This window comes from Candoia aspera, chromosome 1 (genome assembly GCF_035149785.1).
Source record: "Candoia aspera isolate rCanAsp1 chromosome 1, rCanAsp1.hap2, whole genome shotgun sequence".
NCBI classification, from domain to species: domain Eukaryota; kingdom Metazoa; phylum Chordata; class Lepidosauria; order Squamata; family Boidae; genus Candoia; species Candoia aspera.
The window spans coordinates 10960537-10981024 of record NC_086153.1 but is presented as its reverse complement, the minus strand read 5'-3'; the positions used below and the strand labels follow the sequence as shown (position 1 = coordinate 10981024).

Below are 20488 nucleotides of genomic sequence, written 5' to 3'. Positions count from 1 at the left end.
AGCAGTTCTAACAGCTACAGGTTACTTCTGTTGATGAGCTGTTCAAAAGCAGAACCTTTTTCAATTACTTGAACTGCCAGATCAGGCTGGAAGATGATGCAAAAAACTTGTTGAGATAAATTGTGTTACATTTTTCACATCCATGCGAAGAATCGTGTTGCCTCTGCTATGCAAAGCACCTTGTTCAAACAAATCGAAGCCACCTTTCCTAGACCTAATAAGGATCAGAATTATAGAAATATTGTTTATAACAGTGTGCTGTTATGCTGGCTGGAGCATTTTGGTAGTTGTAGTCCACACATCTTAATGATGGCTTTGTAATCAAAGATTCCCTAAACCTTTATGGCAACACGGGGGGAAACTGCAAGATCTGAGTTGGAAATTCTGCTACATTTTCAGAGGGTTGGTTTCCATAAGCATTGTCCTTTTGTTGCTGTTTCAACCACATTTTCAACAATGAAAATATATTCTTCCTAATTTTTCTTAAATTTGTTAAATCAGTTCTCTTTCTGACACCTTGACAGTATGGCTTGCATTAATCAGTGGCTTACTGCAAGGATGTCCATGTTCTGTTTTGCAAATGGCCATTGTCAATTATGTCCTTATCAATGTCTATACCTTCTGCATTTCATTTCTCTGTCATTTCTCAGTGTAGAACTCAGAGCCTAAGCAACTGGCAGGACTCAGAATAGGGTTAAGTCTGGTCTTTAGCTCTACCTCTTGGGAATCCAAAATTCCTTATATATACCTTATACAGTCAATCAATATTTTATTACAGTCACAGACCAGAATTAAAACGAAAATATACAAATTTGTACAAATACATGGTGGAATCATCAGTGGGCAATCAAAGTCTGCATAATTTTACAGACAGTATAACAAAATCCAACCATTAATATTATCATGTTTTGTTTTATTTCATTTTACTGCAGTTTATTTGTATATGTACAAATTTGTATTTTATTTGTAATTCTGATCTGTGATCGTAATAAAATATTCATTGATTATACCTTATTCAAGGTAACAAGCCATGTCTCTTAAAATGAACACTTACCAAATATCTAATATTTTTAGGTGCCAGAAAGCCATTGTGTTTGCAATACATCTGGAATTATTGTTGTTGTTGTTACTATAAGCCAGTTAAAGAAATAAGTTCATGAGAATAACTTCCTCCAAATTAGTTTCATTCCTAAGGCTATAATCACCAACACACTTACCTGGGAATAAATTCCATTGTACTCAGTGAGACTTACAGCTAAACACACACAGAGAGAATTAAACTGTAAATAAGAAATACCGAGAGGGCTGAAATATCTTCACGTATCATATCCCAGTTGACAAGTAACCATAACCTTGTCCTAAGGGTAGAGACAAACCTTTTAAAAATACATTAATAAAGGGGGGGGGGGGGGAAGACAAAGACAATTTTTTTCCCATTAACTTGCTTCACTAAAAATATTTATCAGGATGAGTTTAAAACTAAGGAACAAACGAACAAAAATCCCAGGGGAAAAATACACATTTGAATTGCCAAAAACTTCTATAAAAATGTTTGATACTCTTGAGAAAGTATTGCTAGTAGGCAGTTAGGATAAGACAAAGGACAGTGTTGCTTCCCCGCCCCCAGCCACATTTCCCAGAATTAGCAGTGCACAAAAATGTTAAAATTTGTAGCCATTTATAGAGAAAAGGACACACACAGGCAAAGATGCTAATGGCTTTTGCCTTGGTTTATAACCTAATTTCCATCCTTCATTGCTTGCCTTTCATAGCACTTAGTACCCTGAAGACTGTCCAAGTCTTGAGAATTTGCATTCATCAGCAGACTCTGTGCAAATCTTGCTTTTAAATGCTATAAAAGCCTGGCCTTTTCTTTAATTTCATTATTCGGATTTCCTTCACAATGCAGCAAGCTGGCCGCGGGGCATCATCTAGGCAAATACATTTTTGGCAGCCCAGTAAAGTTCCTCTCACGCAGGGCTTTGTCCACAACCACAATAAATTGATCTATCACATCTTTCATTTCCTTTGTGAACGGTTCAAAACCCTTCTGCTTGGCTCCCGACCGCTTGAAATTCCCATCTCGGTTGTTTTCAACACAGAGAAGCCGGTCGTAAGTCGTTGTGATATTCAGAAATTCAACCATTTCCTTCAGTTTGGGGAGAAGGGCTTCTTCTAAGTCTTCATAATGAACAACGAGGAGACGCTTGCCATAGTTAAGCCAGTCGAGCACGTGAGAGGCCCACCATGAAGCATAGCTGTTTACAAAATCAGGCCATTCTGTGGGGTGAGAAATACAATGAAGATGCATTATACATCTGCAGATGTGGCTTTTCAGAGGACTGTGCAGAAAAATTGTCTTTCATCTTTTTCCTGTCAGTGTCCATGCAGTTTGAGGAAGGAGAATTTGCCTTGCAAATTTCCTCCCTGGGTGGGGCGGGATGTTCCTGGCACTTATTTAGTAATGAGATGGTCAAGAGGTTACCTCTCTTGTTCCATTGTAGCATCTTCTCCAGAAGGATGAAGCCTCCCTTATTCCAAATGATTTTTTTTCAAGAGCAAAAAAATAACCAAAGAGCTCTGCTGATTGCACAGATCCATGTTCTCTATCAACTAAAGCCAGCTGCCTCTAATACTTAGGCAGTAGGTAGCCATAAGGACAACCACCTTTGTAAGTTTGTCCAGTCCACTTTTTGCCATCTAAAACTGGTAGCCCCAGCTTTAGGGGGTATCCGGCACTTGGATTAATTCCCCAAAAGCTGCTTTTGAAAATGCAGGTGAATGAACATCACACCCATCTGCAACACCTTACAGCAACCATGCCTTTCCCCAGGATTGTGCAACAGTTGCTCAACAGTAATGCGAGATGTCAGCTATGTGATCTGGAAAAAGGACACAGCTGCTTTAAAGAGTACAAATGGTGCTATGTTCACATTCCAGTGTGTTCCAGAGCAGTTGGAATCAAAACCACTCAAAAGCCCTAATTTGTTTCCAGTTAAAGACCCAGCATGACTTGCTTTATGTGTGTTATGTGAATGACACTCTGTCATGTCTGTTTTGGCTCATTGGCCAAATGGAAAAGAAAAGCTTTGATAGGACTTCTGGACGGTGAGCGAAAAGAAGTAATTGCTTCAGTGCCACACAGATGTTTCCAGAACTTCAGAGCAATCCCTGAAAACATCTGGCTTCCAGAAGAAGATGCTTATATTGCAGAATTGGATGGTTTCTCAAGGAAGGCTCAACAATTGGTGCATCCCCTTCTATAGCTGAAGTCTTTTGAGGAGGAATGAAATATATAATACACAGAATGGAGCAGGACTTGGTTACTTAAGAAATGAGTGTGATAAAACAAGAAGAGATATAGTAGAGTCATAAATGCATGGGAGTAGGGGCATCTGCAGGATCTGAAAGCAGTGTCTCATTACCTTGCAGGCTCTGCCCCTTCCATATATATGTGTGACACCCTGCTGCATTTGCAAAAGAAGTGGCCATGGCAGCACAATGGAATGACACTCCTTTTGTCATTCCCTCAACCCCATCCCCCTGCAGATACCTATGAACTGGTGCTGAATGAATGTGGATTGAATATGAGAGGGAGTGCCCAGTAGATAAGCAGCTCATTGAGATGGTCTGGTCACACAGAGGAAATGAAGGACAGCTGAGATGCAAAGCAAAGATCTGAAGGAAAAGGGAATGGGTTGTGAGGAAGGGGAAAACAAACAAACAAAGTCATTGTTGGATGGGGTTGATAAGATCCTGAAAAAGAAAGAAGTGAGAAATTTAAAGGACAATAGGTGCATAGATGTGGTAGAAGCAAGGATGGTTTGAAAGTTAGAAATGTTAGAGGCACACTGCATGGTATTGAAATTCTCTTAATTTCCTTTCTTTTTCTCTTTTCTCTTGCCTTTAATTTCTTTCCTCACTACTTGTTATTCTTTTTTTGGTGTTCTGCTTACCCTGGAAGGAAACAACATGATGCGTATCTATGTATGTATGTATGTATGTATGTATGTATGTATGTATGTCTGCAGATAAGAATGAGAATCAAGCATGTATGTGGTTTATGTGGTCATTTTGGAATATACACGTGAAATGAAATGAACATCTAGTCTGGCAGGACTCTCTCCCTGCAGGAGGACAATACAATGTTAGCGGGAAGCCCAGAAACTGCACAAAGTCAAAAGTGTTCTATCTCTGTTACTTTCCAACCACTGATCCAGAGCCATTTATACCAATGCTGGATAAAGTCAATAGCCATAATGTCTAGTAGCCAAAAATCTCATTCTGCAAATGCTGTCATAGAACAGTATAAATAACATTTTAAAATAAAGCTGTTCAGCTGGCTAACACAAGAGAGAGGGCCTTTTCTGCAGTGGTCCCACTTCTCTGGGAGGGTTGGTCATGAGAAGGATTCAAAGAGGCCCAATACATCTATGCTGAAAATGATAGCAGCTCCCAATTTATTGGTGGCAAGAAAAAAGCTGCTACTCACTCCCTTTAAAGTCTTATAAATTCTCCTCCCAGAATTAATTAATCATCTGGGGAGGTTGCCAACAGATGCTATAGGCTGATCTGGCGGTGATTCAACTTGAGCCGTCTCTGTCGTCATCCCGAATCTCATCGGGACTGACCCCAATCCTCCCCTGGTAGGAAGAAATGTCCAGAGTGCGTGTAGGCCAGAAAGATGGCAAGAGAGCTAACTTTTCTGAGCTGGCCTGGTTACCTTTGCTTTTCCAGTTCTGATCAGTGGCATATCCAAGATGGCCAGCACACTTCCGGTTGAATTCTGCCACCAGTGATTTGTATGGGTTGCGTATCAGTAAGATGGCTGAGTCAAACATTTCAATTTCCTTTCTGCCGCTCTCATGTGTTTTGACACAAATGGTTCTTCTGCTTCTCCAGTGATCCTTTTCTCCTTTGAAACCTGGGCAAGATGTAAAGGCTTGGTTACTGTTTTCAAAATCTTAAAGAGTCTTGGATACATGTTACCGAAGGAAATACCTTCTTCTCTTTAATTCCTCTCCCTGTTCATTGAAATCATCTGGAGAAGTTCACCTACAAATGACATAATTGTCATCAGGTGGTGACTCAGGTCAAGCCCTTTCTGTAGCCAACCCAGTCTCCATTCACTGAGCAAAGCAAACTCCTTGTTGACATTAAACATGGCTGTTAAGAGCACACCATTTTAATATGCAAGCTCTTATCTGTCTATGATTTAAAGTAATTTTTCATTCTGAATTGTTATTTAAATATTTTATAGATTCTCATTTTATGCTTGCATTGTATAGTTGTTGACCACTAGTCAGCAGTATAAATATGTGGTGGTAAATGATGAATTAAATAAATATAGGCTCCAAAATTAGAGCTAAAGTTTGGGGTGGTCACATAGACCAACACTAGAGCTGTGCATTCTCTAAAGATGATTTGGAAGAGGTGTTTCAGAATGAGTGGAGCTCAAGCATACCCCTCTTTAAACTGGACAGCCTCACTACTTTAATTAGTCAACTCATAAAAGCAGCCAAGTCTTCCATGTGATTCATTAAAATATCTATTCTTCCCTCAGGCTCATATGAAAAATGCAGCTGTTTTAATGTCAAAATCATAATAGCTCTATCATTTATGAGCTACCTGTAGCAGTTTTTAGCATTCAAAATTTTTTCAGGGTCATGCAGAAGGCTGACAAAAAAAGAAGTGGCTGTTTTCAAATAGAAACTGCACTTTTGGCTCCATGCATTCAGAAGCACCTCTTCCAAGTAACTTTCAAAGCATATGCATCCACAATAGACACATAATAGGAGTTTACAACATCTTAGCTAATGTAATTGGGCACGTAGTTATCATGGTTACTGTGATACCCATTTTGCTTGAAATTCTGGTAGTTGTGGTCTCAAAAGATCTAGAAGGCATTAGCATTCATCTAGATTGAGGTAAACTACACAATGGCCATGGGAAGCAATGTATCTGCATAAACATCTTTGGTACCCATCAGTATCTCTGGCCATCAGTATTCTTGGTCTACTGGCATGGGGGAAAGCAGTCAGCATTATCTTTATTTCCAGAAATGCCTTGGAGCACCACCACATAGGCATTCTTACAAAATAAAAATAGTGGATGCAGGAGTGTGGTCAAAATGTCTAGATGGCAGCCATGACCTTTGCCTGTTTTTTATGCTTTTATGTAATACCCATAACAAAATAGGCAGCACTTTTTTCTGCATTGTATAAAAAAACGTTTAAAATATTTAAAATGTTTGTTTGAAAACATACAGACTGGAAGAGTTTTGGTTGCACTATCACAGCCACCATCTTGACTTAACTACACACTAGAGACACCCCTGGGTGGATGTCTGCATCTAGACATAGATAATATCTCCAGGAAAAGTGTTTCCTAAAGTGTGATCCAAGGACCCCTGGGGTCCCCAAGACCCTCTCAGGGGTCTGCGAAATCAAAATTATTTTCCAGATGTTGAAGATAATTGCAAAAATTTAAAACAATGTCGCTTTCTCATTATTATTTTTGTTGGTTAAAAAATATAGGGTCTTTTCAGGATATTTTATTCATTCATTCATTCATTCATTCATTCAATTTGTATAGCCACCCATCTCGAACCAGTGACTCTGGGTGGTGAACAATCATAAAAACAACTAAAACAGTTAAAATGCAATATAAAAAATTAAATGCAAATAGCAACCAAGAGATATTTTAATCCATCAGTGTTAACATAACCAGGAAATGGGGCCCTCTACACACTTGGGACCCCAGGCCTAGGCACACAGCCAGGTCTTCAAGACCTTCTAAAAGGCCATTTTATTTGATGAATCAATAAATAAGTATTCTGTGAATGCATCATTTTTTTTTAATTTTTAATATGGTAAATATTGATACCACATGACTGTGGAAGTGTCTTCAAACAACGCTGGCTCTTCAGCCATGAAATGGAGATGAGCACCGCCCCCTAGTGTCGGACACAACTAAACGGGAACCTCTTACCTTTAAATATTGATAAATATAATCCATACAAACAAAAGCTCTTTTGGAGTCCTCCATAATTTTTAACAGTGGGAAAGGATCCCGAGAGAAAGAAGTTTAAGAAACACTGTCCTAGACCTTTGTAGTGACTTGGAGTCAAAGGCAAAACAATGTTTTGGAGCATGCTGGGGCACAAATATAGCACCTGGCTCTAACTCTTTAATCCAAATGTATCTTTCCCCAAGACCATGAGGAAACTGTGAATATCCTGGGAAAAGACTTAGCTACTTTAAAGAGCTGCAGATATGGGCTACGTTTGCATTCCCACATGCTCCGAAGTCCCTTTTGCCTTCAAATCCAAAGCATTGCAAAGCCATAATACCACCCCTGGTTCCCAGAAACCTCCCTCCTTTACCTGATTTTTTCTAATTTTTTAAAAATTAAATAATACTAATTCAAGCTGGCAGGATACAAAGCATCTTCCCCCTTCATATTTCTTTCTGCTTCTGGCCCAGATATTTACCATAAGCTTTCTTAGAAAATAAAAGAAAAAGGTGGGTGGCTACAATCCATTATTTTATCTGAAACCTACTCAAAAAACAAAAACAAAAAACCACCAAAGACAAGCTGGAATGATAGAGACCATGCTGCAAATATGGGGGAGGAGATGTAGAGTGATCTTACCCCTTAACAGGCATTTGGGGATAGGCAACAACCAACATGGCAGCCATTTTGCAAAACCACCCACCACATCCCTCCAGAGTTGTACTGTGGATTGCCCATTGACCCCCCCCAAAGATTGCCTGCTTCTAATCCACAGCCTGATCCACCTTGGCTGAGGCCAAGTTAATTTCAGAAACACAATCTAAGGAACAGTCAACACATACCTTTATTATATAGAGTTCCATCAAAGTAATAGCTTCCTGTATAGGATCCTGTGGCATGCTCTATTAAATGGCGAACCCACGTGTTTCCAGCCCCTGGGAAGCTCGACAAAGCAACAAGGGCTTTCGATTTGGTGGGGAGAAAATTCCGGTCAATACAACGGGTATCTGCAAACAAATGTAGATGACACATCCTGACCGTAGTCAAATCAAAACTGCTCCTGTCATTACTTATTAAGTTGTCTTTTTGCTAATACTGTCACATAATGTAATAGTTGAAAGGGACCTTCAAGGTGATCTGTTTCAGCCCTCCATTCTCAACAGATGGCCATCCAGCTTCTATTAAAATACTTGCAGTGAAGGTGGCTCTGTCACCTCTCAAGACAGTGTTTTCCACCATTGATCAGCAGTTACCTTTAGGACTTTTTCCAGGATGTCCAACCAAAATTTACTTCCTTGTAATTTAAACCCATCGTTCCTTGACCTGTTTTCTGAACAGCCCTGAACTGCCCCATCTTCAGATACTTGAAGACAGCTATCAGGTCTCCCTGCAGCTTTGTCTTCTCTAGGCTAAGCATACACAGTGCCTTCAACTGTTCCTCACACGGTTTTCTTTCAGACCTTATTATCTTGACTGCTCTTTTTTGGATTTGCTCCAGATTGTCAATGTCCTTTTTAAACTGTGAGTCAGATCTGGGTGCAATATTCTAGGTTGCATGGGCATTCCTGAGGGAGTGGAGGCAAGAGGGGGAATGACAAAATAGTTTAATGACATCGTCATGCAAATGTTGCAAGTGATGTATTTGTATCAGAGATTATCTGAGTATCATAATTTGCTGTGGGTCCAGCCAATACAGATAGAGAGGAATGATATCCTCTTATTTTAAAGTCATGCTCACTACATAAATCCTAGTTTGGCTTAGGGTAAGGTGGGCAGCTACTGTATATAAATGTGATAAATAAATTTTAAAATAAACTAAATAAACAGGCAGACCAGCCTCTTTCTCTTCCACAAGAACTTCTTCAAAAGCCCTGCTGAAACTGTCTCTAGAGGGGGGACCTAGCTCTAAGACTAAGCAATTATGTGGCTCTTCTGCTAAAAAAGGATGTGTCTATCTACCCATTATGGTATATTATTACTAGTGAACCAGGTCATCATAGCTTGCTCAAAGAACCAGGATTAATAAAACCTAGCTTAGTGTTATGGGTTTTTTTTTTCCAGTTCTGAGCTTAGTTCTTCTAGGCTAAGCTCATATGAAGTTAGGTAATCTGTTGATCAGTTGTGGGAGCCCAACTGCTGTCTTCAGATGCTGGGTGGACCAAACTAGTATGTTAAGCTGTGATATATTTTTTGGGGTGGAGCATGCTACATAAACACAGCAACTGTTTGCGATGAAACAAGGTCTAGGCTTAAGTGTATTGTGTGAACCCAGTCAGACTAAATAGGAAGTATTACTTATTTTTAAGAATATTAACATTTATTTATATTTATTTACTATTTATTAGTTTTATAGTCTATCTTTCTTCAAGGGAATTGGCAGACTTTTTTTAGTTTTGCAGCTGGAAGCTGTACTTTTTATTCTATTTATTTAGGGGCTGGTGGCCAAAGGGGTGGACCACTGATGTGACAATGGGAGGGCTGGAATTTGGAAATTATTCCCCTCCCTTTCTCTAGCAAGGGCAATTGGAGATCTTTTTATAGATCGGTGCGTTCACACTTGGAAACAGGCACGCAGACCTACATACTGTGGTCTATCTTTCATTATAAATGGCTTCCAGACAACATAAAACAAGATGAACTTTCATAAGATACAGTTCCAAGGGAAAATGCTGAAAAGTTCTGCAACCGTGAAATGAATGCAGCTTAACCAGAAAGAAAAAAGCAGCAGTTTAAAAAAAAAGCTAAGTCACTCTAAAAACAGCATTAAAAGCACAGTGGAACAGAACAGAGTATACGATGAGAACTTGTTTACTTATTACATTTATACTCTGCCTTTCCTACAGGAGATCAATATAGTAAACAAAACATTGTCTCCTTCTGTGTTAAGCCCACAATAACCTCATAAAGGTGGTTGGGCTAAGAGAGACAGAGAGACTGGCCCAAAGTCATCCAATTTGGTCTTTCCCTATCAGGTGGCAGATCTGAAACTGGGTCTCCTGGTCCCGAATCACTATAGTGTACACCACACCATACAAATTTGGACTCCGCATCACCCTACCTTACCACATAGGCCCTTGGATTTTGTTAGTGGTATGTTAAATTGCACTCTTAAAAGTGGTCAGGACCTCTAGAAACAAATCATTCCTAAACACGATGATGCCAACATGATGAAATGCGTGTGGTGATGTCACAACGCAAGCGCCACCTTTTTCTATTTGTGTTGCGTAATCACATGTGTAGCGGCAATGCGGAAGACCATTGTTATTTCGAGGAGTTAAGTGACATATGTTGATTTTCTCCCTCACACAAAGAAGATTAGAGTTTAGGTTGAGTTAAGCTGATGTTTAATTGGCTTGTTTTTATTTCTGCTTGGCATGAGGAGGGGGGAGATAAAACCACAAGACTGAAAGTTTGGAAGTCCACTCCCCCAACAGCCCTCCAGAACGTATCTTTGTTTGGAGTGGGGAGAGAGATAAGAGAAAACCCCCAGATTGTTTTGTTAAGATCTGTAAGACTTCCCAGGCTCTTGGATGATGTCACAGACAGGTGTTTTGGGGCCTTGGGAAGTTTCCTAGTCAAGGTCAGATCTCATAGCCTGCAACCATGGAAACATGGTCACGAGGTTTGAGGGCCAGACTTTGATAAAAACTCCTGGGCTCGCTTTTGAGGTTTGGGAGCTTCTGTGCAGATTCTTAAGCACTAGGGTGCTACAGAACAAAAAATGCCAGCCTTTTGGGGATCCCTGTTGCCTTGGTCAGGAGGCTCCTGGCAACATAAAAGGGAATAAAGGCATCACCATGCTTTGGTATGTATGATTTCTCTCTTTATGCTATGTTTTTTATGCTTTTGTTTAATCTGCCTAAACTGTGTTTCTGACTTAAACTGTGTTTCTGTTTAACTCTGTTAAGCTTTATTAAAAACTTAAGCAAAGTTTCTTTATCCACTGGCATGTTTATTGTCTCTGGAACTAAAAGAACCAATTGTTTGAGCACCAGATCACTGCTTGGACACTTGGCAGAACAGCATGCAAGTATGTAAGGCTTGAGTCACCATGTTGCAACATACGTTTCACCCCTTCCTCTCCCTTGTGTCCCCCTGCAAGGGTGGCAAGTGGGGGGAAATGACAAAATATGGGCAATTTCCAGATGTGTAGTCTTTACTTCCCAGAATTCTCCAGCCAGGATGACCACTGCTGACAATTCTAGGAGTTGAAATCTGGAAGTTGTGCAGGTCTAGAGTGTTGTAGAAACATAGGATATTTCTGTCTACCTTTCCCAATCCCTGTGTGTTTGCTTATCTGTATGTGTATGTACTGTACAAATGTTGATATGATTGATGATATAAATATAAGCAATGTAGGTCTCAGTGGACTTTCTCTCCTACCTTGGACTGGAGTTTGATAAACATAGCGATGGTCTTCTGCGTTTGAAACTTCAGCTGTACCGCTGACATTTTCAAGCCTGCTGCAAAATGATCTGTCGGAGCTATTATGCAGTGGGAAATTAATTGTTGCAAAGCCACAGTGGCACTGAGGTCTCCTAATAACTGCCAGAGGGAATTCCTATTCAGGAAGAAAGTAGAAAAAAATCAGGCTGTCAACCGTAGTCGCAAACATCAGCAAATATCAGCTAATGACAGAAAGTAAGTTCTGCACTCTTTTGAACTTCATTTTCAATCTCTTGGGTAGGTTGTGCCAGATGAAGAGAATTAGTGAGGGTGTCAACAGATCAAAACTTTCTAATAGTGCAATCTAATACAGTATATGTCTACTCAGAAGTAAACCCCATTGTGTTCAATGGGACCAACCCCAGCAAACACGTCGTGAATAATAGTCTTTGTAAATTAGTAATCAGATTTATCCTCATGTATTCATTTTGACACAAAACAATGTATTAAAGATGCATACATCTGTAAATAGGTCAAAGTAATTACTATGATTCAAGGAAAATTATTCAGATCCAATTCCCACTTGGTTCTTTTCTCCCTAACTTGCATCCATTCATACATCCACTGTGTGAGCTTGTTCTGATTTTGCATTAAACCTCCATTTTTAACTAAAGAAAGAATGTGTGTGTGTAATAAGGGGTACTTGAATAAATACCTGTGATCGAGATGAGAATAATTTTTACTGATCTGTATTTAATGATGGGCAAAGCATTGCTGAAGAATGCTGAAATTATCAAACAATTGCACATATTGCAAATGCTTATAAAATAATCCTCAGGGTTTTACAAAACAGACTTCATGGAATGAGAACTGTCAGGGCTAAAAGCTGAATTCAGGAAAGGAAAGGATCACACAGCTAGCATCTGATGGATAATAGAAAAAGCAAGAGAATCCAGCAATATGCCTATTTATTTTAATGGTTATATTAAGCCTTTTGGATGGATTACAACTAATTATGCATCCTGTTTAAAAACATGGATGTAACAGACCATTTCAATTGCTTATTATAGAATTTGGATGATGAACAGGAAACAACCGTCAGAATATTACAGTGGCAATGAGTGAACCACTGGAAGACCTGAAAGACCAGGTTAGGGACAAGATCATCATGGAGAAGATCTATCTCTGTGGTCACTAGGAGTCGACAACAACTTCATGGCACTTAATAATCAAATGGTTCAAAATGGAAAAGGAGTGGGCCAGGGTTGTATACAGTCACCTTATTTATGTAATATCTATGTAGAATTTATGAGAAATAATGGACTAGAAGAAATAGAAACTGGAATTAAAATTGCTAGGAGAAATGTCCACAACCTTAGATATGGGGCTAGGCTTTCAGATTATATTGTTCTGTAGATTATTATTGAAAGTTTTTGTATTTGAGTGGTTTAACTTGAATTACTATATGTATGAATTGTAAATTGTTCAAAATCTGATTCAAGTGGTATAGACACCCAAATGCATACGGACATAAGTGAGCCATCGTTTTGATGGATGGAAGCAACAAGGAAGACTTTTCATGTTGAAGGTGAAAAAAGAAAGTACAAAAGCTGCTCAGTATTAAAAACTAAGGTTATGTCAACAGGCAATACCAATCCAGGGCAAACAGGCAGAGAAGAGGTTGGAATAGTAATAGACTGTCTTCCTTTCAAACATTCATATGGATAATAGCTGTAGCAATTAGTACAGAAACATCTTCCACTTGGGAGATAGAATATGATGGATCTAGACAAAGTAATATGGTGCAGAGACTTCACATGGACAACAATGTCTTCGAATTGTGGTGCTGGAAAAGATTGTGGAGGATGCCTTGAACACCAAGAAGAATAAATCATTCAGTTCCAGATGAAGCAAAACCAGACAGCAGTAATAATAAAGCTAAAGTTTAAATACTTTGGGCCCATATTGTGAAGGCAAGAGTCATTGGAAAAGATCTTGAAGAAAATGGAAAGCAATAGAAAAGGATGCCAACAGAAGACAAGGTGGCTAGATACTATCATTGATGACACAAGTAGGACTTTCAAGAGCTCCAAGAAGCAGTTGCTGACTGAATCCTGGTGAAATTACATCTGTTGTGTCTAGGGGTGTCAGCACGGGACACACATTAAAAGGGATAGGTTTCAATTGCACAATCAGGGCCACCATCTTGACTTGGAAGATTCTGTCTCAGAAGCTGCTCCCAGCAATCTCTCACAGGAAAAAATGAATCTGGATTAAGACACTGTAGAGAGTCATGCCTTTGTCCCCTATGAAGTTTTCTCTTCAAATCCAAAGCACTACCCAACCCTAATACCTGCCATTATTTGTACGAAGTTAGCTGTAGTGAACCTTTTCTTTTCATATAATTTTAAAGAAGTAAAAGAAGACATTTATTTGGTCCAACTGGAACTGGAACACTTAAATATCAATCTGAGTAAATGTATACCCCTATCTGTAAATTAAGCAACAGATACGACACATACTTTCCAGATTAATAGACTGCCTTTTTGAGTGTGGTCCTCTATGAATAATCACCTACAAAGGATGGATGGATGGATGGATGGATGGATACTTTTCATGCTGAAGATGAAAAAAGAAGAGTGCAGTGCTAGGAACAGCTAAGATCCTGCGGAGAACCCTCAAACTCCCAGGCCTCTGGTAGAGGACCCAAGGTTGAGGAAGACACACACCACTCATATGGGTGAGAAGGGAATTTTTATAGGATGGATGGATATGGATATGGATATGGATATGGATATGGATATGGATATGGATATGGATATGGATATGGATGAGGCCTGGGAGTTTGAGGGTTCTGCGCAGGATCTCAGCTGTTCCTAGCACTGCACTCTTCTGGACAGAGAGTTCTGATCTTGCTCCTGGAATCTGTTGGAGCCACTCTCCCAGCCCTGAGTGATCTTACCACCAGTGGGACCACTTTGGCCTTCACTTCCCACATCCTCTCTAGTTCCTCCTTCAGGCCCTGGTACTTCTCCAGCTTCTCATGCTTATTCTTCCTGATGTTGCTGTCACTTGGCACCACTACATCTATCACCACCGCTGTCTTCTGGTCCTTGTCTATTACCACAATATGTGTGTGCTTGTGTATATCATACATGCACACACACACACACATGTTTGTGTGCATTTGTCTGTCTATGTAGAATTATCTGCTAAAAGCCATCTTATGCTAGAAAACACTGCATGCCATTTTGGGTGACTTTGGGTGATTTTTTTTTTTTTTAATTTCAGACTGAACTGGAATTTGGATGGAACAAACACATTACGTATGAGAGTGAAGGCCCAGCCTACAGGTACTGTGCTATCTCCCAAAATAAATCTTTCTAAAGATCTTTTGTCTCCATTACCATAAATATTTCAGTACAGGGGGGTTTCCCCCTCAGAAGTTACATCACAACATTTCATGATGTGAAAATCTGAAAGGGACCATATTCCAACCTACCTGTTATTCCAGGAAGTATAAAACACAGGGAGGTTACTTTGGCCATGCAAGCCAAACAAAACCATCAAAAAGAGTGTCCGTGTTTGTTGGGATTTCTGGGAGGTGTAGCTGCAACATATTTGGAGGCCCTAAGGTAGAGGAAAGAGTTTTTCTACCTAAATCTCCCCCAATCTCTACTCTTGGAAAAACTGTGTCCATTAAATAATATTACACAGAAGTAAAATGGTTGCTTTCTTCTCACTTTATGGGGTGAAAGGCATGGGTAAACCTCAGAACCCCATGGTCCAGTACGTGTATTTAGGGTCATCTTTATGGATCAGGGCATCAAGAAAGAATAAGTCTAACCTTCTCCTATCCATGCAAAACAGAAGGTCAATTCAAAGCAGGCAGCAGCTATCAACAACACTGAACCTGTCTGCTGAAAAGGACCTAATGCTGTTCTCCTGAAGAGAACATAGGCTCTTTCGGTAATGATCCCCTCCTAATGAGGTAATTTATGGAGAGTCCCTAAGGCTCTTTTCCAATGTTCCATCAGCATGACAAGGCATTAAATAGTTGTCAACCTAATTGGGTTCAAACTGTCCCTTTCTGACTTTCCCTTTAGGTTAAAACCATGGCAGGGGAGAAAACAAACTGTGGCTCTCATTAGTCTGTTTTTACAGGATAGAAAGAAATTCTGTCTGATTACATGTAACAATCCATTTTCTAAGAGAAAGGCATTAGCAGATTTCCTTTTCCTTCATAGAGATGAAGTCTAGGAAAATAGTGAGGTTTATCTGAACAGGCCTGAGCTGTGATTTGGACTGTTCAGTTGTATGCTCTGGATACACAACACGACTAACCACCTCAGCGGAAAAGCTTCTAGCTGCCTTTGCGTAATATGCTACATTTGGTTAGTATTACCCACAATTGAGTCTTCTGTGGCTTAGCATATTACCTAACCTATAGGTTAGATTATGGTTCAGTATGTAGTGCAAATCCAGAAAACAGGTTCATTTAGTAACAAGGTTAAGAATCATGTGTGAACATCACCACTGAGTTGGAAGAGACTATTTAGGTCATCGAGTTCAATTTCTTACTCAGATAAGAGCACAGATTAAAGCATTTCCTACAGACAAGCACAGCCATCAAAGGAGTGTTCGCCTCCAGTGTGGATGGTTGAATTGTTTTTACCACTGGGATGTGTTTCCTAATGTTCAACCAGAATTTGCCTCCCTGTGATTTAAAGACATTATTCTATGTCCTGCATTCAGTGAACACAGAAAACAGGACTTGATGTTTTCCCGTATGATACCCCTTCCTTCCGGCAGTTGTTTTTGCTGAAAATTAAATACACTAGATCCTTCAAGAGTATGCCAAGACATCTAAAATTCACAGCAGTGATTTTGAGTCCAAAATGGATTCTTCTGACATCCCATGGGGCTTCTGACACCATTCAGGACATCCTGGAAGTGTTTTGAGCTCAAAACAGCCTCACTTCAAGTTCAAAACTTGTTTTGAACTTATACTGGAAATGTCTCATGCTTGCTCTGAAGACATCTCCAGCAGGGTCAGAACAACCTGTTTTGAATTCAAAACAATTGTTTTCTCCTCCAAAGAGATGTTTTGAGCCCCAAATGTTTTGAATGTGAAATCTGCACACTCTCACCCTCAATCTCTCCTAATAGGACTCTGATTTTCCTAACCCTAATCTTATTAAAATTCCTGGAACCGCATATAGTTGGAATAGTAGAACCCTACCCACATTCAAGTTTTATGAATCCTTTTGTTATTTAATCCTCATTGCACAGATCAGTATCTGATCAGGGTCGTCTGGAGGAAGGGTCAAAAATGTTAAGGTGGCAATCACCCCATGCAATCAAAACCCTGCCTATTTTTACGTGTGTATGATGCATAAAAAAGGAACAGGTTTAGTGCAATTGCCGTCTTGATATTTTGACTGCCCCCAGAAGGACACCCCAGGACAGAGGATAGGGTCTGGGGTCAACTGAACTAGCTACAAGCATCTGCCTTGACACTTTGGATGGACATGATGGTTTCTTTGGAGCTGTCACTCTTTCTCAGATAAAGCCATGATCCACCTGACACTAAATACCTTTAAACTGAGGACAGCAGGGCCAAACTCCTTTTTGGTCCTGTGAAAGTGATGAAGAGAAATGTTAAAAATGTATGTTATCATGGAAATAGTACTTAAGGTAAGGTGTACCCCAGACACCTGGGGGTTGGGGCTGTAAGAAAGCTAGTTGCACCATAATGGTCCCAGGCCTGTAGGCCCCAAAAGGGGGCTCGATGTCTTCCTCACTTTAACGTTGCCTCTGAGCCTTTGCCCACCCCCCGACTTAAATTTTAAATTGTTCTTAATGGGCTATTTTTTTTAATCATATGGCATAGCAGTTCGGTGTTCATGCTGCTTTTTCTTGCTGGGAAATCCTTCTGGGGTCCAGCAGCCAGATGTGTAGACTATTAAGCCATGACAAGTCACATTGCCCGGGGTGCACCATGAGGAGGCTAGTCTACATTGCACCGAGTTGGGCTGAGAGAAAGTGGCTGGCCCAAGGTCACCCAGCCGGCTTTCCTGCCTAAGGCAGGACTAGAACTCCCAGTCTCCTGGTTTCTAGCCCAGCACCTTAAGTACTAGACCAGACTGGCTCTCTATGATCTAATTGTGGGTGGTGACAATGACTGGCGCTCTCTCCAAATGACCATCTATAGGTCTAGGTAGGTCCTCTCTTATGAAGATATCCATCTCATTAGCCATTTCAATTTCCTACATTACTATATAAAGCCTACATTGAGGGAAATTACATGCTGACACTGAAAAATAATCTTCTAGTATGGTGGATGACCCGTAAGGGTCTGTGTAGGACAGCCAATGTGAAATAGTATGGTTGAAATGTCAGGTTAGGGCTGGTGAAATCCACATCTTGGTCCCTGCTCAGCTACAAAACCATTTGGGTTTCAGTCTAGTCATTCTTAATTAGCTTCTCCCACCATGCAGGATTGTTTTGAAGATGAAATGGAAAAGGAAAAACCATATATGCTACCTTGAGGGGGAATATTTTTGGAGCTTCAAGAGAGGTGGTTGGTAGGAAGAAACTGCAAGGGTCACAATAGATAGTTACATCGACAGACCCTTTTCATTTAAAAAGTAGATAGCCCGGCACTGAAAATCACACATTTTGCTGTTGAATTTCAGCAGCGTAATTGCAGACTCCTTTGGGGATTACAACTTGGGCCCCGGTGCCCCATGTGGCCCTCCGTTGAAGGTTGCCCATCTCTGTCCTCAGAGAAAAGGCAGTTTTATTATCTAACTAATAAATAGTAAATAATACGCTGTCATGCTCAACCTAGATGCAGATCTAAACACTTAGGAGCACAGCATGATTTTTTTTAAAAAATTCAAACAATATATAGATTTAGCTTCCTGTCGAGTGTTTAGAAAATATGACAGAAACAAAGTGTCATCCCTGAAATGTCACCCAATTTAATTTATTGGTCATTGGTCTGTCAAAGGAAGTTGTCTCTCGGACAACATGCAAGACTCTTACTTATTTCAGGAGATAAATCTCCTCTCTGGATGTTGTACCCAACAACTGGAACATTTCAAGATAATAGCACCACATTGTTTACAATATTGTGCTTTATTTTATTCTCCTGCTCAAACAAAAAGCAAAATTCAATTCTGGAGAGGACCTCTTAGAACTCCTGTCTCTAAGACAGGCAAATCTAAGTATATTTCTCTTTTCATTAGTGAAAAAGACTGAGGGAGAATGCCGAAGGGTAGAATTTGATCTAATTTCTAGTTCCTTTGGGAACTAAAAAAAGGATAACACTCTGAAGGAAAGAGAATATGTGAAGAATGAGAATATGTGAAGAATCATAACTGCAAGACTGAATAGAGTGGATGGTAAATTTGTTTATTCAATTTATATTTATATAAATTTATATGTTTATAATTTATATGTTTGTTTATTCAATTTATACAGCTGCCCATCTCACATACTTGACTCAGGCGGCTTGATATCCATGAAACTGGCAGTCAAATGCTCCACCAAGAAATTGTCCTAATCATGGAGGTGTTGGGTTTGAGGGTTTTTTTTTAAAAAAAATTAATGTTTTCACTGAAACTTTGAATAAGTAGCAAATCATATTCTGGTTTTTGGCATATCCTGAAGTTTTCTACAGGGCAGAACTAAAATATATTGTCCTGAGTGGGGAAGAAAACTCCTCTCATTACCAAATTTTCAGTAGGAAATTCCCCTCTTTTTGTGGTTTACAGGAAAGGAGACATTAACAGTTACCATTTTAACCAAATAGGTTTCAAGCCTTCCATCACAAGGACCAAGCATAAATAAGCCATTAACGTCCCATTGCTAGTAATCCTGTAGCTTTATTTCCTGGCTCGTAATTGTTTTAAATGACTTGGTGGAACTGGAAGATTCTCCAGATCACAAAGGAAGCAAGAAGAAACACATATGACAGGGATTGGCCATAACAATAAGATCTACCGGATTAGACCAAACGCTTCTTTAGCACATTTGAATGAAGATTCAGTTTGAATCCTCAGCTTGTAGTTTACCTACTGAATCTCTGCTTTAAATCAAATCTTAAATCACCAAATCATTTTTACTCATCAAATTGAATTAGGTGCCTTCCAGTCAATTTGGCAATTCAGTGGATTGTTGTACAAGCACACATTAGCAAATGAAATGAAATGAAATGAAATCAGATCAGATCAGATCAGATCAGATCAGATCTGGTACTGAATTGATCAGACTCTGCAGGTCAAAGGAATTATTCAAATCAAATTGCTGGGAGCCAAGCTGATAACAGTGGGAGAGAGAGAGGGATGGATAGAAGGATGGATGAATGGATGAGTAGACGTTGGATGATTAGAATATTCTTGTGATCTAGCCTACCATGTGTCACAGTGACCAACTTCTGGATTTGGGGTAGACAATTGTGAGTTAAAACAAGCCTTCTCACATGAGGTCTGAGGGACCTCATCTGAGGGACTGCTTCTCCCTTGTTACATCAGCCCATACAATTAGATCTGGCAGGAGAGGTATGCTACGCATTCCATTGGCCAGGAAGTTGCATTTGGTGGATCCCAGGAGGCGGGACTTCTCTGCCATGGTTCCCTTCTTGTGGAACATTCTCCCCCCTGAAGTTAGGCTTGCTCCTTCCCTGCTATCATTTAGGAATTCCCTCAAGACCTGGTTATGTCATCAGGCCTGGGGGTCTTTGGAACAGGGGACATTCTTAGATGGCTCCACTGTGATCGATATCCTTGCTCTCTCTGTGAGGTTTGTATATTTTAATCTTTTTTTTGCTAATCTTTTATTTTAATAACTACATTTATCTTTTTATACTGATTGTTTTTATTTATTTGCTATTTTACCTCATTGTTGTACACCCAGAGATGCTCTGTGTGAGATGGGCAGCCATATAAATATGATAGATGGATGGATGGATGGATGGATGGATGGATGGATGGATAATGTTGTTCTTAATGTGCAAAGGCTCAGGTGGTGGTGGGAATAGATCCACATGTATTGGTCTAATGCCCAAGATCTGCATTTTATG

At 39.8% G+C, this 20488-nt stretch overlaps 1 protein-coding gene across 1 annotated transcript in view; it reads right to left on the bottom strand.

Moving 5' to 3' along the window:
- Positions 1 to 1437: 1437 nt before the first annotated feature.
- WSCD1 (WSC domain containing 1) overlaps positions 1438 to 20488 on the bottom strand; it is a 61811-nt gene continuing 42760 nt past the window's right edge. The window contains exons 6-9 of the mRNA XM_063297363.1: positions 11398 to 11575; positions 7857 to 8021; positions 4724 to 4924; positions 1438 to 2280 (exon numbers count right to left, since the gene is read on the bottom strand). Of these exons, the coding sequence (XP_063153433.1) occupies positions 1928 to 2280; positions 4724 to 4924; positions 7857 to 8021; positions 11398 to 11575 (897 nt within the window). The 3' untranslated portion in view covers positions 1438 to 1927. The remainder of the gene's footprint in view (positions 2281 to 4723; positions 4925 to 7856; positions 8022 to 11397; positions 11576 to 20488) is intronic.